Source organism: Pollachius pollachius (assembly GCF_949987615.1).
Source record: "Pollachius pollachius genome assembly, chromosome: 2".
Taxonomy (NCBI): domain Eukaryota; kingdom Metazoa; phylum Chordata; class Actinopteri; order Gadiformes; family Gadidae; genus Pollachius; species Pollachius pollachius.
Genome location: NC_136935.1, coordinates 6847061 through 6873498, shown reverse-complemented (window position 1 = coordinate 6873498; position 26438 = coordinate 6847061). Strand labels below are relative to the sequence as shown.

General features: G+C 47.7%; 1 protein-coding gene across 1 annotated transcript in view; it reads left to right on the top strand.

Annotated features, from left to right (window-relative positions):
* Positions 1 to 2251: 2251 nt before the first annotated feature.
* Positions 2252 to 26438, top strand: part of cdh23 (cadherin-related 23) — a gene marked incomplete at its 5' end in the record, with an annotated part of 162057 nt that continues 137870 nt past the window's right edge. Inside the window, 2 exons of the mRNA XM_079729051.1 lie at positions 2252 to 2336; positions 4991 to 5065. Of these exons, the coding sequence (XP_079585177.1) occupies positions 2252 to 2336; positions 4991 to 5065 (160 nt within the window). The remainder of the gene's footprint in view (positions 2337 to 4990; positions 5066 to 26438) is intronic.

Sequence of the window (26438 nt, the reverse complement as noted above, 5' to 3'; positions counted from 1 at the left end):
TTGAATGTATAAGTCCCCCCCCCAGATATGTAGTAATGTTGGAAACAGTTGAAGTCTAAGGACAACTGCTAACAACTGCTAGCCGAGAGTTACCCTCCTACAAACCCATTAGCCCAGCTCACCTTAGCTAGCATAGCCATAGCACACCATAGCACTTTAAGACCTTGCCCTGGGGTTTTCTGGGTACAATTGGGTTGCCGCTCGGAGTGTGATTAAAACAATGGTTCATGAAAGGCAGGAGGTGGCAGCTGTGAATGTGCTCCAGGATAACAAGCCTACTAATACAATCAGAGTTTGAGCGGGTGAAAGGTCTCCATCCAACATGACAACAGCCCGCGGGGGGTGGCAAAGGTTTAACCAAGAGCTGCCCATGAGCAAGGCGCATCACTGTACCGTGATGCTGGGGAAACATAATCCGAATGAAAACAAGTATGGTAACTTATTTAGTGTCTTCTTTAGACTGCAACTGTTTTTTTGGTGGGTACTTACACATTTATATTAATTCAATGTGTGAGTTTGGTTGCAAAAAGTGGAAATTTGAGTGCATTTTGATACGTTTAAATAATTTAAATAATTATAGGTATGTTTTTATCAATTGGAGGATAAATTATTAATGGAGATCCAGTTACAGACACACACACACACACACACACACACACACACACACACACACACACACACACACACACACACACACACACACACACACAACCCACTGTCTGGAACTCTACCTTCTTAACATTCAGTTTCCAACTCACCTGTGTATTATTGCCTCTTTGTCTTATTTGAATTCCGAATTATCTGCGTGGCCTAGTTCTTTATACAACCGCAACAACAGAACTCGAGAGATAGAACACACACACAAAACTTATGTTGATTTATCCCTCCTCACAATTTTTTTATAAAGTCTGTTTGTCTGCCTCGTCGAGGATCGCTAAGGGAACAGGAACGGCGTTTAACCCCCGGTGAGAATAAGAGAAATAGAGAAATAAAATAGGATCGACCGAGGAATTTCGGCGATTGAGTTTCAGCAGGTGTACCTCCTCCGTGTTGGCAGTCAAGGAAATGGTGGAGGGGAGGCAGAGAGAAAAGGAGAGAAAAGAAGAAAGCGAAGGCATTGTGCAAAGGCAAACAGAGAGAGAGCATTATGAAGGGCCGACCAGGGAGCAGACAGCAGGCGTTTATGAGTTGTCTTCGCCTCTTCTGACTGGGCGCCCTCACTCATGCGTGCAAACATACTTTGAGCGTGCTCGCCAAAGCAGCGCCACATGTAGGACAGTCAGCCCGACTGTCACTCTGTTTGTGTAGCGTTAGCATGTTCGCGGCGTCCGACTGCAGTCCTAGTCTCAGGTGTATGAATGGATTGCAACTGTGTGTGTGTGTGTGTGTGTGTGTGTGTGTGTGTGTGCGCGCGCATCCACGTGTGTGCAGTGGATTGCAACGGCATGTCTCTGAGAATTCCCACAAACGGATTGCGCTGACGCACACACACACACACACACACACACACACACACACACACACACACACACACACACACACACACACACACACACACACACACACATTCCAACCGCAAGGGAGATCGGGACACACATCCTCCGAACCACGCCGCAAGGTTTAACAGTATTAGTTGTGATTATGCGTCATTATTTCTACCTCACCGCTAAATTAATGTGTGCCAGATGAGAAAACATTGTTTACCTTTTGCTTTTCCCCGGTGCTTTACTGCAGACACCAAAACTTCGTCTGACAATTAGCATTATCATGTTAATTATAGCTATTAAAAAGTGTCTAGATGAGCCGCTGCAGTGAAGTCAGCTTTTGCTTGATTTCATTGACTCTAATACAGTTTGGTGTGTACACACACACACACACACACACACACACACACACACACACACACACACACACACACACACACACACACACACACACACACACACACATATATACAAACACACACACACACACACCAATTAATTGTATTTCATACATTATATGGAACCATTAATGTCTTAATATTCTGATACACATGTCATGTGATTTGGTAGCTTGTAGCTTAGTATAAATGAATTCTTCTTAGGGCCTTACGTTGCTCCCAGCTAGTCGATTGTGCTGGTTACATCTTTACCTCACCGTAACTGTATCTCCTGTCACGCAAGTGTGTGTGTGTGTGTGTTTCATCTTCATGTCACTGTAACAGAATCTCCTCTCACGCAGGTGTGTGTTTGTGTTTCAGGTGCAGGCGATGTTGTGGTGTGTGGGATCAGGTGGCAGGATGACGTTGGCCAAGTTCCTCCTTCCCTTCCTCATGCTCCAGCCCTTCTCTGAAGGTGAGTTTCTGTGGTGATGAGGTTCAGAGTGAGTGAATGAATGAATGCTCACCGTGCTAACAGTGTGCCGACAGGAGGCCGATAAAGAAGAGCGAAGAGGAGCTATTTTCCTGTTTCTAGCACGACTTTGAACAACAGTAATGGCTTGGTAGTCAAGTTTGGTAGACCGGAGAATAGTGGGTTTCAGAAATGTTGCTTCTCGCATCTGCTTTATGTGCCTATATTTTGTTGTGTAAAATGTTTTTAAGACGGAAAATCAACGTTCGGTAAGGAAAAAAGTGAGCATATGGTTGAAAACGATGCCAATGTCTTTCAGTTGAGAGATTGAACAGCCCTCAATGTTTAATGTGATTACTTCAAAGTTTTAGCGATTTGGTTTTGAAGTAATTAAGGGACATCAATCTTCTTATTCTGGACAAGCATGACTCCCCCTTCTGGTTTTTGGAGATTTTTACAGAGAATTATAGACAACAAATTATATACTACAAATTAAATGATATATGGATGATAAGATTTACTCCGAAAGGATCACTGGGCCTTAAATACCTATGTGCTGGTATGATGATGGTCATATTATCCAAAATGACCATCATCCATTACCGATCACCAATTGTATTTCACCACTCTGTCTGTCCTAACCCATCTTTCTCGAGACAATTTCACTGAGCCTGCGCCACACAATATTACACACCCCCATAGGGCTGCAATTTATTTGCTGCCATTATCTCATCGCCACTTTCTCAAGCTGTCATTAACTCATGGCTGCTCTCTCCTCTCTGAGTCTAAAAAGAGACAGAGAGAGAGAGAGACTGGCTGGACGGTGCGCTGAAGAGTGTGTCTCTGGCGGACAGGACACTTCCAATAACGTGCAGTACTGAACCAGCGGCGGACGTGACTGCGTTCGCTCCACAACCTCTCTCCGTCAACGCCAACTGGTTAATCACTGGCTTACCGCTTCAGAGCTAGTGTGCCAGCACGCATCTCCCCTTCCCTATCTCCCTCCCCCCCTCTCTCTGTGTCTCCTTCTCCGACGCCCCTCCCCTCCCTCTCCATCTCTATCTCTCCTCCTCTCTCTCTCCGTCTCTATCTACCTTTTCTCGTCTCTCTCTGTCTCTATCTACCTCTCCACTTCTCTCCCCCCTCTCTACCCGTCTCTTTATACCTCTCCTGCTCTCTCCTCCTCCTCGTTCTACGTATCCTCCTCTCTCTCCTCTTCTTTCTCTGTCTCTCTCTCCCCTCCTCTCTCTCTGTCTCTATCTTCCTCTCCTCCTGTCTCTCATTGTGTTTCCCGCTCCTATGCCTCTTCTCTCTCTGTCCCTATCTAACTCTCCTCCCCTTTCTCCCTCCCTCCCTCTCCCTGTCTCTATCTCTCTCCCTCCTCTCTCTGTATCTCTCTCCCCTCATCTCTGTGTCTCCCTCTCCTATACCTCCTCTCCCTGTATCCTGCCCTATCTCCTCTTCTACTCTCTCAGCAGCTCCACACCGATACTGAACCCTTCCCTTTAATCCACCCGGTGTGTGAGTGTGTGTGTACTCTTAGCCCCCAGCCAACGTAACCCATTGGCACACTGGCCCAGTTCTCCTCTGTGATAAGTGGAGGGGATGATCACAGCTGGGATTATTTTCTCTCTCTCTCCCCGTTCCTCCTTCAAGGGCTCACTCTGTTGCTCGGCGCTAATGAAGCCACAGGTAGAGACGGCTAGCCTTGCGCAAACAACGGAGGAAATAAAGGGTCTGGAATACATTTGAATAAATAGAAAGATGATGCGCGATGCGTGTGGGCGCCCGTGCGTTTCCCTTCCTACCACGTAGACCCGTCCCACGTGTTTATGTATACGTCGGACCGCACTGCATTTGAATTAATTTGAATTAAACATTTACAACCATTTTCCTATATGTTAAAGGAAAATGAAGCCTAGGGCATAGACTAGGGGTGGAAATCGCAGGGTAACTCACAATGTGACAAGTTATGCGATACTGCAATTATCAATATATTGTTAAGACAATCCTATGACGATACATGATATATGTCTAAGGATGACAACAAATGACTGTGGAAAGGTAAAGTGCTGGATTTCTGTCTTTATTCATGGTCCAAACTGAATATTTCAGTTTCTCATCTTTGGTTTGATAACTTCCAATCAAGTTTCCCTTATTCATATTTTGAGGAACAACCTCGAGGAACAGGGAAATTGTTTTATAGCGCCTTATTTTATTAACTCAAATATAAAAAAATTCATTAATTACTAAATTTTCAAAATGAAAAAAATTATATTTGGTGCCAGTGTATTGATTCTAGTATATATAACACACGTCGCGAAGGGAGACGATATATTGGCTAATCGATATTTTGTCCCACCCCTATTGTTCATATGTTTGACCTCACTGTGTTTTAATGAACTTTAATGAACTACTAACATTTACAACCTCGGAAAGGAAAATTACGCCAAGGGTATAGACAGGTATGACGATCACTCACAAAGCAGACAGACATAACGGTCCTAGGCAGCGATTCAGCTAGAAGAGACCTTTTCTTAAACAGAGCGTCGATGTGGTGCCGACGTGCTATGTTATACAATAGCTGTATCCATTCACCGTGACGTCGATGTAAATGCTCCTTTGCTCTCTGCCCCCCCCCCCCCCCCCCCCAACAGCCTCCAACCAACCGCCAAGCTTCAACAACTACTTCTTCAAGACCTACCTCCTAATCTACGAGAGCACGGCCATCGGTGAGTCTGCGCCCTGCGCTGTTGCGGCGTTGTGTGTGTTTTGTGTGTGGATTGTGAGGATGGATGCGAGGAACGTCAGGCCGAATCGCGCTTGACTTGTTTTCACTGCAAAGCAACCGTCCCTCCCCCCAGAAGGAACTGTAACCGAGAACAGAGCGAGCCATGGAAGATGTCAACAGAGACATGAACCAACACACACATTTAGTTTGTCTGGTGCAGTCAGTGTGTGTGTGTGTTTAGATGTGTGCGTGTTTCGTTGTGTATGTGTGGGTCTGTGTGTGTGTGTTTGCATGTATGTGTGTGTTAAGTTATGCGTGTGTATGTGTGTGTGCTTGACGTGTATGTGTGTGTTTGGTTGTGTATGTATGTGTGTTTGGTTGTGTGTGGCGCGTTTGCATGTACTGTATGTGTTTGTTTGGTTGTGTATGCGTGTCTACCTGTCTGTGTGTGTCTACCTATGTTTGTGTGTGTGTGTGTCTGTGTGTGTTAGTAGACAGAATCCCGCGTGGGCAGAGGACTCCAGCAGTCTGTGTGAAGTGCAAGTGACACAAAAGCTGCATGCACTCGGAATCGACTCTCCTCCGTCGGAGTCGACGCGCCGATGAAAGGGTGCCTGCAGCTTCCCCGTCTCCCCGTCATGCCATGTGCTGTCCCTCCCCGGGCCCACGGAGGCTTACAGTACTGAGTAAAGCCTGCTCTGGGGGAGCAGCAGTTTCCCAGCAGCCTCTGCTCTTCCCCCCCGTTGCCTTTGTCATCTCGGTTTGGGTTGCAGTGATTGACAGCGCAATTTATTGATGTCTGAGGTTTCCTCCTCCCCCTCCTATCAGAAGCCTGGTTATAATTTTAAATCCTAAACGTTTTTCTTGTGTTGTTGCCTTCCGTCACCTGCTCTCCTCTGATGCCATCGCCCTGTCCTCTGGCCCAGCCTCAGCCTCGGTCGGCCTCGCCCGCGGCCAGACACAAACTGAGGAAATGGAGGCTGGATGTACAGGGATTGATCAGGCTCCATTTTGTGTCGGATTGAAATGCGAAAATGTGGCTGGTGTTTTGTTATTTATTGACGGTTGATCGAATCCATAGGTAGTAAAAATGGCCATTTGTGATCCGCGGAGACCTTCCATAATTATATTTCTGCCTGTGAAAGTGTGGCATGGCTTTATCCATCTTCCGTTACAACGGAGTCCCGTGGAGGGTACAGTGGTTCAATCTGTTTCTGACAGATATAAAAACTCTAGGGCCTAACGGGGCTGCTGTCAACCCCCACGCCATTAAGATTAGTGGTATGTGTGTGTGTGTGTGTGTGTGTGTGTGTGTGTATGTGTGTGTGTGTGTGTGTGTGTATGTGTGTGTGTGTGTGTGTGCATTGTGTCTATGTGCCTTGTTTGTGTGTGTGTGTGTGTGCATTTTGTTTGTGTGTTTGTGCGCTTTTGTTTGTTTTGTGTATGTGCAGTGTGTGTATGTGTGTGTATGTGCATTGTGTCTATGTGTGTGTACGTGAGGTGCATTGTCACACTAAGTAGCTCATGGAATAACATTTAGAATCATTCTTTAAAGACTGCAGAACCTATACCACAGCGAACTCAAACGCACTCGCTCTTTAGTTTAAGCTTCCTGTCCTAATCAGCATTATGACGCCCCGCTCTCTGGGAATAGGAGGATCCTCCCCGCTCCTCTCCTCCTCTGGTGTGTACTCCTGGAGTCAGGAGAAGTAAAGGTCATCATAACCAAAGCATAATTATTTCCGTGCCCTCACAAAATACCATAACCACTCTACCCAACCTTGCACCACTCAAACTTTTGTATAGCCTTTTCAAAGTGGGCTCACTCTGCTTTTGTCACAACATCGGCCGAGGGAGAACGTTTCCCCCCCAGCCCCATGTTCTCGTCAGCAGACAGCAGACCTTAGCTTCTAACAAAATCACTTGATGACCCATTGGTTACTCGGCTGAATGTGGCGTTTCAAGGTCTGATACATACAAACTTTCCAAGGTAGCTTTCAATGAATGAAGTCATGCTACATTATCTGTTACTTCAACCGCACTGATGCACAATACACAGATAATAACAATGGTGACAGTTTGCACTCATGAGCTTACACACACACACACACACACACACACACACACAACCACACACACACACACACACACATACACACACGCACACACACACACAGAATTTGCACTCTTGACCTTTCATTGTCATCCGTTTTCCTAACTACTTGTTTTCTTTCCTTTAAACTTTAATAAAGTGTCACATACCAGTGGTTCTATCTACAAGTATCTCACCACGGGTTCCCAACCTTAGCAAGCCGACTTGCCGGGCCTCGGCCGGTTGTCTGACCGTGTGGCTGTCTGCTCATTTCCCTAACTGCTCGCTCACAAGTTGCCCTCTGACCATGAATCACGGTGCCCTCCACTCAGGCAGCTGGGCTCCGGTCCAGCGAGCCTATCTATTGGTTTGCAGAGCCGTCACTCATGTCCACAGCCCCGGCCGCTGATGGCTTATTCAGTGGGGTGATTATCAGGGGTGGAGGGGGGCCGGTGGGGTACTTGAGTGATTGGACAGTGACAATTTGTCAAGCTTATTGTTTATTAGCTCAGCAGATGTCCTCGTCGAGGAGGGCTGCGCACGCGCGCGTGTGTGTGTGTGTGTGTGTGTGTGTGTGTGTGTGTGTGTGTGCCTTTGCGATGCAAGTTGAGGGCATCGGCTGACTAGCGATAGACCGAGGTCTCTTTTTGTTTCCTTTGCCAAATATCCTTCCAGTGAATAGCTCCCCAACATTTTAAGTCAAGATTATAATCCTTTTTTTGTTCAGTCGATTTAATATTAAAGGCCAAAAAATGACTTGAGTTCTATTGAGCAAAGGCAGAGCGTTAAGCATAATTATATATCCATGCCGTGACTGCTACTTCAATTGCCCTTCTATTAGCATTTCTTTGATGAACGCCCGGACTGAGGTGCTGTCTGAGTCTGACTCCCTCTCGCCTGAATGCTTGACATCTTGTGGGGATCAGGTATCAAGTTTCTTTGGTTTTCTACCAGCGTTCAGTTACCATGGCCAGGCACTGAACCAATGCTGTCGGTTGGAAACTGCAAACTGCGTGTGTGTTTGTGTGTGTGTGTGTGTGTGTGTGTGTGTGTGTGTGTGTGTGTGTGTGTGTGTGTGTGTGTGTGTGTGTGTGTGTGTGTGTGTGTGTGGTGACACCTGGGATATTGTGTGTTCTTCCATCAGTTGGCTGAGGTGTTTACGAGGTCTCGGCCTGTGATGGGAGGAATGGTTGAAGGGGACGTTCCTTACTTTGAAGTGGACTGCCTTTACACACAATTACAGACAGACAGAGACACAGACACACACACAAACTAAAACACACACACACCCGCACACATTCACACACACACACGCACACGCGCACGCACGCTCTTGCTCTTAATCACACGCTCGCTCGCACACTCACTCACTCACTCACTCACTCACAAACATCTACTCGCCCCACACACACGCGCGCACAGTTTTTCTTACAGTAACACTCAATACATCATACATGTTCTCACACACACAAGAACATACCACACACGGCCAGACCACTTGGTGCTGGAGTCTGGGCAGCAGATCAGTGGCTTCCATGGGATGGCTTGTGAAGGCCTGGCTGTCTGCACACAGATCCGTCCGCACAAAGATCTGTCTGCACCCAGCACCACTTGTTTATTTATCAGAGAGCCAGGATGGAAGCCATCCAACTACCGGAGTCTTCATCTGAGATTACACCTCAGACTTACCTGCTCGTTAATGTCTGCACAAGTCCGCTTACACTATCTGGTGTACTCGCTTATTAATTCACACGCTCCACTTGCTAGCAACACTCCCAGCTTTCAACCTCAAAGCAGCGGACATAAAGATGCAGGAGTGTGGGGCTGCTTGCTTTCAGAATGCAGCGCTAGTTAGTGGTGACTGCAATATGACCTTATATTTATTGTGAGGTACAGTGAACTGCCACTGACTCTGTGCCTGTAGAAATACAAAGGGACACACACAAGCACACACACACATACGAATACAGATACACACACATATACACACACAAACACACACATGTGTGCGGCACACGCGTGCCCATGCACACACATGCACAAACACTCCACCATTGGCGTGGCAAAAGCCATGAGGGATTTGTCGCCACACACACACAAACCACGGCATTGTGTTGAATATGACTAATCAAGTCAAACGTTTATTTTAACGCCGGCATGTGTTTGTGATTTGTGAATTTTGGTCACACGCATGTTTGGAAATAACAATCTCACTGGGGGCGGCAAAAGAAGAAACCGCAGTTTGTATGCGAGTGCTGATAACAATGTGTGTTGTGTCAGGGAACGGGATGGGTAATTAAAGTACGCGAAGGCTCTTTGATTTAAACCCTCTCATCTCCTTATCCACTTTGCCCTGATTCCACAGATTACGCTCTCTACTGAGTGATGAACAAACCAAGCACAACATTTGTTCAAAACGAGAGAAACTTCCGTGCTCCGGTTGGACCCACGTGCTTTGTATTGACGTGCGTGCCGTGAGTCTCTTGGTGTGGTGTTGGATTACGTTCAGACCACTTGATCAGGTTCAACCTTGTTAACACACAGTGTGTGAACAGTCCAATCCACTCTGTCTAATGAGCGGCCTTATAGCAGTAGGAATATTAGTAAGAAAAAAGGGGCTTTGGTAGCAAAGCCAGCGGGGGCTGATATTATCACTATAGTGTCGGTCCGATAGCGATCTTTTCATTACCAAAGACCTCCATGTAATGACCCTCTGTTGAACCCCTAATCACGGGAATTTTTAACAGTGGATACGGAACCGAATTAGCAGAGCTCTCCAAAAAGGAACCTCGATGAAGCATTAACGGAGTGTAAGAATGACCCGTGCTTAACCTGATCATCAATTATTCCATGTCACCTTCCCCGGATCGGTTACCGATTCCCCTTCTTCCTCGCTTGATGCCTTTGGTCCTCCTTTACATCCAGCCTTCGTCATTCTCCCTCTCTTCTTTGCTCTTTGTAGGCTGTCTCCTTGCGTTCTACTGACGCCGCACACTTGCATGTTCAATGAGCTCCCTGGACTAATTCAATAATAACCGCTGCTCAGGAAGTAGCTTGGAGGTGCGCCATATTAAAGCATTCTCCCTAAACGTCTGTGTGGATTGCTTTAGTGTAAGCCGGTGAGTCTCTGCCATCGCCTGTTTCACGCTCTCTAGATGAACTCTCCCTCTCTCTCTGTCTGTCTTTCTCGCTTTCTCTCTCACTCTCATTCTCACTCTCACTCTCTCTCTGTCTCTGTCTCTGTCTCTGTCTCAAGCACATATTGCTCTTCATATTTCTGTCCTGCTCCTTAAAGCACAACCACACAACACATACAGGTAAACATAGATAAACAAGCCTACACGTAAATAGTTGAAATGCACTCACATGAAAATATATTAACAAAGACCCTCATTACCCTCACACACACCACTCCCACATAAACTCACACACAACGTACAACCTAAACACACACACACACACCTTGCACACCCATAATTACACACACATCGCACACCCATAAACACACACACACCTCACTCTCAAAAGGTTGAACTTCTCCACTGTAAACAAACTGTTTGCTGCCAGATTATTCTGCTATCTCCAAGAGACTAAATGTTAAAAGTGGATTTGAAGGTCAAGTGGGCATATTGAATTGTTTATCCTTTATCCCTTTGAGGAGCGATTAGAGACATAGTTGTCAGTCACTGTAACTATATTTCATCTAAAAAGGTCATGCCCTCTGATTCATACTTTATATTTCATATTTTCTCTTTCCTATACTTCACTTCAATAAACATTAAAGTTTCAAACCAAATTAGTTATGTATATGCGATGAAGGCTGCTTTTCCATGTAGGTGCCTGAATAATGATTGCCTTTTATTTTCTTTGCAAGCAGTCTTGAGATTTACTGGTGAACCTAAAGCTGAATTCTAACCGCCGCTTAGTTGATCGGCCAGCCCATAATAACATAATAAAAGCATCTTACTGAGACACTACTCTACAACAGAGGTAATCACTGTCTGATCGTCTCATGTATGCTGAACCGCATGGAGAGGCTGTTGTTCAGCTTTGACATGGATGCTGCATCACAGCTTCCCTCGGTCGAGCCCCTTTCCATACAGCAGGCGACAAGCCCGCAAGACAGATTACCCCTAAATCATTTTCTCTCTGCCTTCTCCGGCCGTTCCTGTGCTAAGCTACAATATGGGCCAAGTCCATTTCGCTGTCTCGCCGACGCGCGTTAAATCCTGGCCGTTCACGCATCAATCTCGCTGACCCTCGCCTCTTCCAGACATACATGGCAGCTTTAGGTCTCCACCATTACCAGTCATGTTCTGCATCCACCTCCTAGCTCCCAGTGAAACGGCAGCCCCTCTGGGCTGGGGCCTGTTGGCTCATTCATCTTATGTTTGATGGGAGTGGGGACTGCAATGGCCAGGGCTGGAACCAGGTTTCTGCAGACTGAACTGAGATACGTACTCACGACACCCAAATCAACACGCTGTGCTTGCGGACGACTGCACGGACACACTCGAGGAAGGACGTCCACAGCCGCAGTTCGTCGCCTCACCCTGCCCTCATGTGGCTAAGGAGGTAGAGCGGGGTGTCTGTTAACCGGAAGGATGCTAGTTCGATCCCTGGCTCCACCTAAGCTGATTGTCGAGGAGTCCCTGAGCAAGACGCCTCACCGTAACTGCTCCCGCTGACTGTCGCCTTGCATGGTTGACTCCGCTGTCGGTGTGTGGACGTGCGCATGAATGAATGAATGTGAGGTAATATTGAAAAGCGCTCTGAGTGGCAACTGGTTAGAAAAGCGCTGTATAAATGCAGTCCATTTACCGTTTATGGTGAAGCAGAGGAACGAGGGAAGATGAGCTCAGGTGTAATGAGGGGATGATCCAGTTCGTTGAATGATCCAGGCGAGGGCTTTTTCGAGAACCTTTATGCGAGCACTTGCTTTGAGTGAACGTTGAAGTCCCAATCAGCAGATATGTGCCTGAGTCTGAGGTGCCAGCCCGAGCACACAGACCCATGTGATCAACTGGCACGGTACCCCAGCAGTGCATTCCTTAGCAAACGGCACAGCATCCCTCACTGCCGGTGAGTCTGCATCGGTGGATGTGGCTCTCGTCCACATCCACCGATGCAGATATCTCTCAGCAGCAGTGTTGGCGTCCCTGTGATTAGCGGCACCTAGTCCCCGCAGGGGCCCGCTCGTCTTAAGGGTCCTTGTGGTATCACAGAAGGTATTCTTAATGACGGGGACAAGATCTCCTACTGGTGCTTTATATTCGTGCGCTGAACCAATGCTGTCAGTTGGTGACTGCAAACCGTGTGTGTGTGTGTGTGTGTGTGTGTGTGTGTGTGTGTGTGTGTGTGTGTGTGTTTGTGCGCTTCTCCCCAGCCTATCAGCACTCCCTCTCATCCTCTGCCACCTGCTTTAACCACCCCTGCTTTAGTCTGACTCCCCACTGGGCGAGACCGTGGAGGAGAGAATCTCGCTCTTGCGCCATTCCTCCACCCCCCCAACCCCCAAACACATACACACACACACACGATATAATTGGTTCAACGTCCCAGTGGTATCGACAAACACACGATACATCACAATGGCGTGTCGCGTTGTGTGCTTTAACCCGGCGACTAATGCGTACGGTTCATGACAACACCATGGCGACATCGTGGTGATCCCACGACGACCGTCCAACACTTTGTCCTTCACTTGTTTCTCCCTCTCGTCTCATCTCTCCCCGACTCTGTGCTCTGAGTCTCTCTCCCTCTCTCTCGCTGTCTCTGTCTCTCTGTTTCTGTCTCTCTCTCTATCTCTCTGCTCTGTCTCTCTCCCTCTCTCTGTCTCTCTGACCTTCTCTCTGGTTTCTCTATGACTCCCTGTTTTCTCTCTCTGTTTTGTCACTCTCTCTCTGTCGCTCTCTCTCTGTCCCTATATCCCTCTCTCTCTCACCCCTCTCTCCCTCTCTCTATTCTCTGACTCTCTCCCTATCTCTCTCCCTCCCCTGACTCTCTCTCTCTCTCTCCTCTTACTCTCTCTCTCTCCTCTGAGTTAGTCCTCTCTCTCCTCCTCTTTCTGTTTTTTGCTCTTTAACCCTTGTGTCTGTCCAGTCTAATTTCTAACTTGCGTCTGAGAGTTTTTCTTCTTACCTGGTGTGACATTCCTCCACCGCACCTGCGAGCAGCAGGGGGTGCCAGCGGCCCCCGAATCGTAATCTCTGTGGCGTGGAGCGGCGTGGAGGCCAAGGGCTTTAGCCTCACCTGAGCTGCCTCAGCCTCGACGCCGGAGAGCCAGGGTACCGACGCTGCCGTCTGACAGACCCCCGCTGAGACCGCTACGGGGGATAAGTTGAGATTTATTTCCATGGTTCGAGAGGTTCTACCTGTGAGAGATAGACAGACAACATGAGGGGGGCGGAGAGAAAGAGAGAGAGAGAGAGAGATAGAGAGAGAGAGAGAGAGAGAGAGAGAGACGGAGAAAGAGAGAGAGAGAGAGAGAGACAGAGAGAGAGAGAGAGAGAGAGAGAGAGATAGAGAGAGATAGATGAAGAGAGAGAGAGAGAGACAGAGAGAGAGAGAGCAAGAGAGAGAGAGAGAGAGAGAGAGAGAGAGAGAGAGAGAGAGATAGAGAGAGAGATAGATGGAGAAAGAGAGCGAGAGAGAGAGAGAGAGAGAGAGAGCGAGAGAGAGAGAGAGAGAGAGAGAGGGAGGGAGAGAGACAGCAACGGACAGTGGAAGCATGTAGTTTGGCAGCTGGCTGTGTGTGTGTGAAATTTCGCCGGGTTGTAAAAGTTAATTGAAAGTGTCTGTGTGGCGGCGCGGGGAGACGCCAGGTGAGCGCCGCTGCCAAGGCAACCGGCGCTGAGCCGTGACAGGTGTCACGGCGATGGCGGGCGTGGCGAGATTACCTGCACCCCCCCCTCCCCACTGTGTCGCCGGAGGCTGCGTGGGCACGCGTCCCCCCCTCATCCTGGGTACCCCTATACTATTTGGCCCCTCTTACGCTGGGTGCCCTATGCTACGCGTAGGGGTACTCTGCGTTGTCTTGGTGATGTTGTCATTGTTACGGGGGACTTTTAGCCATGTGACGAGGCCGATACGGAATTATGAATGTACTGTTTCTTCGTGCCACTCGATTCCATACCATAGTCGGCTTTTTATTAAAGGAAAGGTTACCTTATGGTAAAGGAGGGTTGCCTGCAGGGATGGTAAACCCGTCCTGTGTGTGCGTGTGCCGTGGAGGTGTGGGGAGGGTTGTGCGTGTATGTGGCTCCACAGAGCTCGGTAATGAGCTAGGTGTTGCCGGCTGGTGGCGGCAGGGCGGATCAGGCTCCAGCACCTGCTTATCTGGCTCAGGTGGGCTGCGGCTGATGCCTGCCTGAGTCACAGAGAGCAACTAACCTGGAAATGGATGTTTCACACCAGTAACCTCCTCTCTGCCGCGTCGCAGGCCGCCATCCCAGTATCACAGGCAGGCTGCACCCTCTGTGTGTGTGTGTATGTGTGTGTTCGTGTGTGCGGGTGTTTGTCCTCTTGTGTGTTGATATGTGTGTTTCTTTCAGATAACTTGTTTGTGTGTGTGTGTGTGTGTGTGTTTGTGTGTGTGCATGCATTTGTGTGTCCGTGTGTGTGTGCGTGTGTGTGTGTGCGTGCATGTGTGAGCGCTCTTGTGTGTTTCTGCCAGATAACTTGTTTGTGTGTGTGTGTGTGTGTGTGTGTGTGTGTGTGTGTGTGTGCCTGTGTTTGACGCCAGTTTTCCATATTAAACTTTGGTGTCACTTTGAAGTAAGGCCATAGGTCTGTGTGTGCCAGAATTAGCATTATTCCACCGCACTGTGTGTCGTCGCTGTAAAACGACAAGAAAAAGTAAACAACCTGACCTTTCTTCAAATGAAATGACAGGAAACATGAAATTACATGAATTCCCCCTTTAAGCCTCACCCTACACATGCAGAGGGGGAGAGAGAACGATGGGAGAGAGGGAGACATGCCTTTACTATATAGGATGGATGGGTTTTTCCTCCAGTGGGACTACTATTACACACCCACAAACAAATAGCACTTAGCATCGTGTAGCATCTTATCCTAGTTATCTTTATTGCATACGGGGAATGGGTTAACCTAGCAATTGTTAGTGCCTGGCACTTGGTTCCATTTACATCCTTACTGTACTGACAACAATATATTCTTGTTTCTCTTTCTTCAGACAAATGTAATTATTGTAAGTCGCTTTGGATGAAAGCGTCTGCTAAATGCCCTAAATGTAAATGTGCTATTAGACCAACTGTAAAGCATAAAGGTGGGTTACCACCACCACAGGCTGCGTTGATGGTGGGGCCGCTGTACGGGGCGGCTGTGTCTCTGGTAACAGACCCTGGTCTGACAGGGCCGATGGCTCTCTGCGTTGCGGTCGTACCCACAGGCTGCAGTACATTATCAGCCCTGGTAATTGGAGGCTGGGGTGCATGCTATGGAAAAAGGTTATCTCTTCCTTTGTCTTGAAAGCTGACATTTATTCTCATAAAGGCCAGTACGCCGGCAGTAGATAGTATTAATTGACAAGTTCAGGGTGGGCCCTTACAGTCCCTTACCTCCGACGTGGATCTGCTGCTTCACACACTTTCTACTGTTGTCAATAAGCAGCTTCAAGCGGTCTAAACGGGTATATCTGACTTTTCTAGATCTAGATCTAGATCTAGAATTTTTAATCCAGAGTTGCACAGAGAGAGAGCAGAAGAAACTGAGAGTTTGAAACCAAAACAAACAGTCCCTCCCCTCTCTACTCCCCTCTCTACCACTCCCTTCCGTACGTTCTGTTCTCTGCCGGTGATAAGTGATGCATTTCACGCTTGGTGATTGACACGCAAGATCGATTTCTCCAACCACTCAGGAGGAGGGGAGAGACACCCCGATTGGGCAGACATATCTGAATGGTGTCGTACAAAGGCTGGCCTAGGCTACTCGTGGTAGATATTCTGTGAGCATGTTTCACTCGCTAATACCTGAAGGACGAAAATTCTAAGAAAGTACATGTAAATAACAGCACTTGAATCTTACCTTTGCACCTAAATAATTATTTGATTATTTCAGTGCTGTGGTAAATATTCGAAATTCTGTGAGTATTTGACACTTTGTCTAGCTATTTTTTTACCATCATCTGTGTGGGTTTTTGTGTCTGTGTGCATGCGTGCGTGTTAAATGAAGAACAGGAGAGACTAAACTATAATTTAACTCTCAGCGCAAATGGCTTTTGACACCCAACACGGTTCTTAGGAGTGTGATTCATTTATTCTTCCAGCCGTACTCGGCTGCCTGTCCCTCCTCTTTTAATATCGCCCTCTGTCCTTCCTCCTCTGTGGTTTGTTTGTTCGCGTGTTCGCTCTCAGTGCAGTAGTTTGTCTCCCCCGAAAGGCTCCCATGGCTGACAGATCCAGGGCTATTTTGCTGTCATCTGGCTGGCACCTGAAATACTGGGCCGACAACAGTCGGCAAACACACACACACAGGCAAAAACACAAACACACACACACAGGAAAAAACACACACAGAAACAGACAGACACACACACACACACACACACAGAGAAACAGAGACCCATACACACAAACAGAGACACAGACGCAGGCACGCACACACACAGAGACACACACACAGACAAAGACACAAACAGAGACACAAGCACACAAACAGACACACACACACAGACACAAAAACAGAGACACAAACACATACACAAACAGAGAGGCACATACACATGCAAACACACACATACACACATAGAGAGAGACCACAGAGACACACACACACACACACACACACACACACACACACACACACACACACACACACACATACTCCGATGCAGGAAGTCAGGAGCTGCTTCCTTTCCTTTTTCCGGGACTCTCTCTGTTCCTCTCTCCAGATTGGCCAGGAAGGTCAATTGCTAATTCTCCACTGCAGATGTCTTTATCAGGGAACAATATTAATTTTGGCTAATTAGGGCCCATAGCTACTGAGTGCCACAGATAATTAGTTGATTCATAATCCGTAAAACAAGCGCTGCGTGTGAAGGAATTAAACTGCAGTCATCGAGGCATGCAGGCATGCTTGGTATAGTGGCAAATGTGTAATGCACTGATATGCAGGCACACACACAGGCACACACAGGCACCCACACAAGCACAAGCACACATGCACACACATGTACACACGCACGCACACACACACACACACATAGATAGAGACAATCACACACAAACATATTCTTCTGTCTTTGCCTATTTATTTTCTCAGAATTTGTCTGTCTCTCTCTCTCTCTCTCTCTCTCTGTTTCTCTCTCTCTCTCCCTCTCTCTCTCTCCCCCATGCATTGTGTTCCTCCCCGGGTCCTCTTGAGCGGGCGTCATCTTGGCTCTGTCAGGGCGGCTCTGCGGTGATTTACCGCGTCTCTCTCACTCCGTCGTTCTGTTCTACTGGCACTTCGTTGGACTCCCCTCATCACTTGTTCTTATTGTCTTTCTGCTTCCCATCTCCTTTTTTCCCCCCTGTCCGTATGTCACGGGCAACTTTTTTTCCCGCGTTGGAACAGAGGCTCACGAGTGACAACACGCAGCTACCAAAATAAGACAAAACACACAGACACACAAACAACAACATACACACAAACAACAACAGACACGCACACAACAACAGAAACACACACGGAAAACGCTCGGAGGGGAAGAGGGACAGGGAGAGTGTGACGCTCGAGAAGAACGAAAGCAACAACGAATCTCGGAGGGAAGGTTTTCAAACATGGACAGTTTTAGCAGACAGTAGCTTCTGATGAGATACTGTTTTTGTGTGTGTGTGTGGGAGTGTGTATGTCTGTGTGTGTGTGTTTGTGTGTGTGTGTGTGTGTGTGTGTGTGTGTGTGTATGAGAACCAGTGGATGTGTGGCGACAAGGGGAGAGAGGAGGCTGAGAGTGGAACTGATGTTTACAGTACACATCTCCCTAAAGCATCGCTCTGTAGCATCTCCAGATAGCATCTCTCTGTTGCATCTCTCTATTGAATCTCTACAGCATCTCTAGATAGCATGTCTCTGAAGCATCTCTCTATACGACATTTACGACATATATGGAGGTACAATTAGTATTGGCAGACAATCAGAGGGATAAAGCGTAGAGAGAGAGAGTGAAAGGAAATAGTACGATTTAGAGATGTGGTGGAAGGCAGGTGGGGGGGGGGGGGGACTCTAACATGGAGGGCAGGTCGTAGTTGGAGGAGCAGGAGGTGAAAACAAACGAGATGACCAAAGAATCAGAGACTCTACTGAGATAACCCCAGGCTGGCTTCAGTACCCCCGTGTCCATCAGAGTGGCCCCATGGGACACACACAAACACACACACAAACTCACACTCACACACACACACACACACACAAAAAAAACAGACACAGACACACTCACACACACCATCAGAGTCCATCAGAGCACACCGATTGGACCGATCACTGTCCTGGGCTTAGTGAAGCCATGTCAGACCGTCAGGACACCTTGAGGCATCTCCCAGTAACACTCCAGTTATTCAACCAGTTCACACTGGTGAGAGTGGTTGAGGGACAATCCGGGCCCTATCTTGCATCCGGCGCAATTGAGTTAATCACTGGCGCATGTGTAGTTGCTAGTTTGCAACTGGCGCAGAGCGTTCTTTTCCCTCCTGCGCCACACGTCGGTAAATTAGGGAATGATCTTGCACCTCATGGGGCGGTTCAGCGAAAGGAGGAGGCGTGTTTTGGCGCAAACGTTCCCTGGTGCTATTTTGCAGTTTCAGAAACCACTTGCGCCACAAACCAGGAAATACCTGGTTTAAAGTCAGTGGCGCGTTGTTCAGATGCTATTTTAATGGCGCATACATAATGTTGCTTGTGCACCTCGCGCATACACTTTGCTTCTCTCATCTACCTAGCCACACATTCTTGGTAAATTATTTGGAAAAGAACAGCTGATACAGTGGTAATAAGTTGTACTTTTAAATCAATGCATCTGCAAACACCGTACAGCAAACACATATTTTCTTGACACCGACATCGTGTACATGCCCATAACTTTTAGGATTGATGAGTATTTGATCGTGAGAAAACATTGTTTTACCGCGAGTGAGTGTTAAAAAGAATGAATGAATGCGGGCAAGCGTGTGTGTATGTATAAAAGAATTAATGAATGCGGGCGTGCGTGTGTGCGTCCATCTGTTTAAACACACGCAAACTAAACACGTAACCCATAATACAGTCCATGGCAATGTATATTAACGGGGGGACACATGCATATTAGGAACACAAGTCGATAACGATAATGCATACAATACTGATAAGAAACGATGTTTATAATGTATTGCGTATATCATTAAATAGAACCACAGTTACCGCATATCATATGTGTGTTAAGTTTTCTTTGCCGAAATTTATTTGAGGGCTCAGTATTTCTGAAGTTGTGGAAGAAAGCCTTATTCCATGTGTGAACTAGGCCATATTATTTGGCCATAAACTGAGCCATTTGAAGTTTGAAATTCATGTGCATCTGTCTCATCGGAGACTGCAGACGCGCTGTCAAAATATCAACTCGTCAGATTCAAATCCGCTCATGGCTCTTAAAGGGTATGGGAGCTGGCACTCTCATTGGTTTATTGCACGTTACACCCAAACCACACCTACGGGTAATTAGGCTACTTCAGACCAACTCCTTTTAGATTTGCGCCGAGGCGCAAAAATTTTTGCGCCGGTAAAATAGCGACACCGCCATAGAACCGCCCACAAAGCTACTTGCGCTTGGCGCTTCTCACTTGCGTTTCAGACCGTTAAAATAGGGCCCTCCATCTTAATCCACCAGTGGCTCGCTGGTTTCTGATAAATCTTTCCAGAGCTCTGACAGGGACGAGGTATTTTTTGCTCGTCACATGAATTGATATGCCTGAGACAGCTCCTCCGAATCCTTTGTTGAAAAATACATTAAATGCAGTAAAGGTTTTTGTTTATTGGAATATTTTGGAGTTAGGGTCCATGGTCACACGAACGCCGTGAGCCAGGGTCTGGCAGTGAGCAGCAGGACTCGTGACAGCATCAAAACACAAACACTCTTTCTTAGCCTGGAACTCTGCATGTGATGTTCATGTGACGGGGAGAAGACAATTATAACCAATCCCGAGAGCCGCCTTTCTCTGCTCTCAGGGTCAGCACGTAGCAGCCGCCAAATCATTTAATAGCACTTCAAAATAATACGTATACATTTATAAAATAAGTACAAATGCAGTGTGTGTGTGTGTGTGTGTGTGTGTGTGTGTGTGTGTGTGTGTGTGTGAGTGTCTGTGTGTGCTCAAGCATATATATTGGCCACTTTCTATGTTTGTTTTTTTTTGCGAGCGTGCACGTGGCCAGTAGTGCATGTGGCTCTGCAGCAAAGGTGGCATGTTCCATTACCCGGCTGTGATTTAGCTCACTCCCAGGTAATAGTTCGCCCCAAAGAGGTCAAAACAGTGCCAGTGAAGGAAAGAGGTTTTGGCAGAGGTGAGGGACGGAGGGAGAGAGAGAGAGACAGAGAAGGAGGAGGACCAATAGAGAGGGAGTGAGAGGTAGAGGTAGAGGGAGGGAGGAAGGGAGGGAGAGAGTGAAGGAAGGGGGAGGGGGAGAGAGCAAGAGAGATGGAGAGAGAGAGAGCGAAAGAGGGGGAGAGGGAGAGAGAGAGGGCAAGAGAGAGTGAGATTGGTAGAGGTAGAGGGAGAGAGAGAGTGATGAAATTGGAGGGGGAGAGAGTGAGAGAGATAGAGAGAGGGAGAGAGAGAAGCGAAGGAGGGGGAGAGGAAGGGAGTGAGTGAGAGAGAGCAAGAGTGATAGAGGTAGACGGAGAGGGGGGGGGGGGGGGCGAGACACGTACGAAAACACACCACAAGCTGCTGAAAAGAACATGATGGAAACTTAAAGTGGAAGTGAAGGGAACGTGGGCTGGCCCTGGCACACGCTGGCAGAGCTGCTGCTGGTGGTGACGCCAACAGAGAGGCTGCGGCTGTTGTGTCGGCCCAGAGTAGAACACCGCGTTCTCCCGTCGGAGCCCGGTCTCTGTCCCTCCAACACCGCGGGCGAGGGAAACTGATGAGGGGCTGGGGAGCGGAGATAAGGCCACAGACGTCTTGTTCGGATCCCTGTATAGCGCCTCTGCACTACCCTACAGTGTCTTTGGAAAGTTGTGTGCAGTGCAGCTCTCGAACGCTTTGGTATTTGCTCCAGCGTGGATTGTACGCTTTGATTGTTCTCAGCCTCGCCTGAAAGTCACTTTGGATAAAAGCGTCAAATCTGACTGCGGCGACTGTCTGCCTGCTCCTCTCCGAACCGTCTCTCTGCGTGGTGCATGTGATTGATCAGTCTCTACTGGGGCTAGCATTGTATCAACAACGCCGTGGTTAGGGCTTTGTTTCACACTGGGAAGTGTGTACAAACTTATGGTGTCACAACACACCGAATGGCATGTTTTATTGATCCATCGCCGTGCCCAGCTGCACCACATATATTATTACGGGCGCAGTGCCCGTTCTGACCGGGGCCGGTGCGCAAACGTCTGACAGCGTGGCCTGCGGTACTGCTGCCTGCAGCTGTTTGAGCTGCAGGCTCCGTTGATTCTACGGTTCTTCGGGTCCGTGACAAAGCTCCAGCGAAATGTTCTGTCGATCGGATGACAGGTGTGGTAGAAAAACAAAGGACAGACAGACATACGTACAGAGGCCGGGTTTAATTATGTTATAGTCTGTATAAAAAAACAATTATGACTACTTTGAGAAGAGCATTCCGGGGACTGCACGGAGCGGGCAGGGCTGCGTATGAATTGTGATGACAGGCCTGCCTATCTCGTCACCGAGGCGGGCGTCCGCCATTGTCCTTCACTGTCCGCTGCCTCCCGCGACGTGATTGGTTACTCAGAGGCTTGTCGCCGGTCGTCTTCGTCATCGGCACGCTTGTGTGGGATCAGACGGGTGGGACGGCAGGGACAGCCGGACCCCTGTGGCCCAGCCGTGCACCCGGCTCCTCTCAGACCCCCCCCTGGTCTGAGTCTGCGTCCCCGCGTCCCCCCCGTCCCGACACACACTGCAGATCAGAGGATCCTTCTGAAAAACAAAGGAAGAACCTGCACTGAATAATTTGTCTGATGTATTCGTGGTACGCACAATTATTTTAACCCGGCAATGCTTTGTATTGTTTGTGTGTGTTTTGCAGAGTGAGATATATTTCTATACTTTAGAATGTTTTGTCGGTTAAGTTGCTGGTGTTTGAAAGTTTCATTAACTCAAGAAAACGTTATTATTTTTACTATTTTGTTTCATCATTGTGTTGTATCATTGTTCTTTATTCTTCCCCATACATCCGCTTTCACCCCGATACTGTGTAGTCTTTGTGGTTAGATTTTGCTGAGATGTATATATATTCCTGTACTTTGAATGTTGTCTCTGTTAAATTGCTTGTGTTTGATAGTGATGTACACACTCTAACTCGCACACAAACACATACACAGCAACAAAATCAGAAATTGTGCATGCAGCCCGTTAACAGTCATCAAACACGGGCTCATACCTCAAGTCCCAAAGTCATAAAAATGTCCGATATTTTAAATCAAGCGAGGTACACAGGAAATGACAAAGAACTAAAAACATTCCTAAAACATCCTGTGCCAGCAGACCCCCCACCCAGACAGAAGCCGTCGGTAAACCAGTAAACAATAACCCGTTTACCCGTTTGTTGTTTCACCCTCACCGACGCATCACCGCTGACCTTCAGCCATTGTTTACCCGAGTGCATCCCTCCGTGTTTTCCGTCCACTCTGCAGTCCCGCCGCCCCGATGTATCGGCTCGGTTTTACACCGCGCGTTTCATTAACGCGTGACAGTCGCGTGTACGTTAGCGTGGGACCGTATACCCCCTTAAATTACGAGCTGCTTACCAGCCGGCCATAAGCCACTCGCTGAATGTCCCCGCTCCATGTCGAGGGTTGGGGAGGGGGTGCGGCGCTGACCGCTGAGGGATTCACTCGGTGGCGCAGGGATGTGATGGTGGGGAGGAGGGCGGGGAATGGGGGGTGGTCTCCCACCATGCGAGACAGATTTAGCCATAAATCTGCCGGATTAATACACAGCCTCCCAAGGCCTGCCGTGGTGGCTGTTGTTGAAACACAGGAGTCACTTAGGGCCGGACGCGCCGCACTATTTATCTCCCGCTCACTTCCTATCATGGTTATTAATGTCAGCGGCACGCCGACGCTCACGCGCCATGCACGGAGGCGGCGGCAGGGGGAAATGGACCGTGAGAAGCCGAGGGTAAACCGGAGGGAAAAGGAAGGAATATATTCGGTGTGTTTGAGTTGGAGCTTTGCACAAGAGGATTCCCGCTTTTTTTTTTGCAAAATAGCTCGGTCTGATTTGTTCGAAAGTGGTTCTTACTTAACTTCACAGACCTCCTGCGGCGATGTCACGAGTGAATCTCGGCGGTTTCCCTCCAGAGGGTGCAGATAGGCAGACGTTTCATTAATTCGAGAAAACGTGATTATTTTTACTATTTTGTTTTATCATTGTTCCAGCCACAGACGGGATTATTTCCCCTAATACATCCCCCTCCCTGCCTTGCTGTATAATTGACCTCCCTCGGAAAGCAGTGGTTTCCCCGTCGACTGGTGATGCTTCCTTCAGGCCAACCGTGAGATAAAGTGTCCTCATGTTTCCTCGTGCTCCGATGAGATAGGCCCCCGATCTGGCATCAACACCTCTGTGTGTGTGTGTGTGTGTGTGTGTGTTTGTGGAAACAGACTCCGGGGCCCCCAGCTACTGGTCTGGCTGCTCGTGTCGCTGTAGTGCCACGCTCGATTGGCTGGCAGTTAGATATTAACGGCGAACACAGCCCCCCGCAGCGCGAATGCCGTCCATAAGAGGATCTCTACCTATTAAGCCCCCCCCATACGGGGGCGAAGTGAAACGGTACGACTGCTGAGTGCAGAGTGGCTGCCTGTGGTCGCCACTTGGCTCCAGTCTCTTAAGATATTGTTGCTATATACATATAGCGCTTTTCTAACCAGCCAGCTTTACAATATTGCATTCATTAATATTCACCCATTCATGCACACACTGACGCTGGTGTCACCAACGCAAGGCGACAGCCAGCTCGTCAGGAGCAGTAAGGGTGAGGTGTCTTGCTCAGAGGCACTTTGACATTCAGCTAAGAGGAGCCAGGGATCGAACCAGCAACCTTCTGGTTAACAGCCAACATGCTCTACCTCCTAAGCCACATGCCGCCTGTTGTGTTGTTTTTGGTTCTGTTGCTTTGGTGTTCAAATGGAGCTTAATGTGGTATTGTGAGAGGATCATGAGAGCTCTACAGCTTGCACCCCGTTGACTGGAGGTTTTGGGAAGGTTAAACAAGGGGCTGGAAGGTAGGGCAGAAGTTCTGTTGCTTCAACAGAATACCCTGTCCTAATCTAATGTGTTACATGTTATTGTCTATTTTATTGCATGGTCTTTATTTATATACCGCACTTTATACACCGCACAATATTTTGTAACAAATTGTTTGATTTATTAACGTAACTCCGCCCTTTAGAAAACACTATCATGCTCTATCATCACAGTGTTTCCCAAATTGTATACAATTATGTTTTCATACGCACTTGATACTTTTGTTGGAGAGGGAGATGCATTTCGCCATTACAGCGCACAGTGAGTAATACAGCTCTTTAGCACAGACTATTGAACTCAGAGTCAGCACTGCCTTGGTGGTGTGAAGCTGGAGCAATTAGATGCACTGTAGATAAAAGTCAATCGTTCAACAAAATCACAAACTTTCTATTGTGTTGTCTGCTGGTCCTACACAAACGCATTCACAAAGTACTTCAGTTACTATTCAGTTACTATTCAGTTTCTTTTTAGTCACTATTTACTTGCTATTTAGTTAGTATTCGGTTACTATTTTGTTTATATTCAGTTACTATTTTGTTTATATTCAGTTGTTATTTGGTTCCTATTTAGATACTATACAATGACTATTCATTTGCTATTTAGTTATTATTCAGTTACTATTTAGTTAGTACTCAGTTGCTATTCAGTTATCATTCTGTATGTTTTTGGTTATTAATCAGTTGCTATTTAGTTATTATTCAGTTACTATTTAGTTATTGTTCAGTCCGTTTTTAGTTATTATTCTGTTGCTATTTTGTTGCTATTTAGTTAATATGCAGTTACTATTTAGTCATTATTCAGTAGATATTTAGTGATGATTCAGTTGCTATTTAGTTATTATTCAGTTTGGTTTTAGTTATTATTCAGTTAGTATTCAGTTATTATTCAGTTGCTATTTAGATGGTGTTTTGCGAGGAGGGAAATGCTGCTGTGCTCATAGTAAACCAAACACACGTACACACTCATTCATATTCGCACTCTCACTCTGTAACACGCACCAACGCACAAACATAACAACGTGCCACAAACCAGCCGGCGATGTTGTGGTTCTGAATCTGGTTTTACTCTCGTATCTCCTCAAATATATTTTCTCCAGCCAAGTACCTCTTTGGGCAGCACAATATTTCTGGAGATGGAAAACAATGAGAATAAATAATGGATGTGCGTTTGAGTTGGTGTTTACATTAAGTTTAAAGAGGTGGGGAGCAAATACTCACAGTTTAATGAAAAAGATTGGCTTGTGCTTCACCTATGATTTGCTGTCATCCATTAGATCACTTCACCAAACATATAAGAAAGCTTTCAGATCCAATCATTATGCTGAGTTGGTATTCAGAACCAAATAGATTCAGGTGGAACTACGTCCCATGGATCACAACCGATGTCAAAACAACAAAAAGACAAAATGGCCGACATTTCCCCCAGCTCCCCCTCCCACCCTCCCGCCCTCCCGCCCCCCCGCCTAGCCCGCGGGCTACCAGGACCCCTGTCTGAGGACCCTGCTCTGGATGCTGAGGCAGCCCTCCTCCCGCCCGCCTGTCTCTCTTCATGTGCGTCTCTGGCGTGAGTGATGGACAGTCTGGACGTGCTGGGGCTCCGGTGTGCTGATGCCGCCGCTGCTGACACACGTGAAAGAACTCTTTTGTCAGTTGGGAGGCGCCGCCGTCATTTGAGCGGGCCGGCTGCCTCGGAGTCATCGGCGCGCTCGCCAAGACGAGTCATCAAGTATTCATCAGGGCCAGGTGTGTATCACAGCCGGCCCCCCTGGCCTGCTGTCCGGCGGCGGGATTCGCGGCCACCGAGCGTGACCCTGCCTCGCCTCGCCGCTG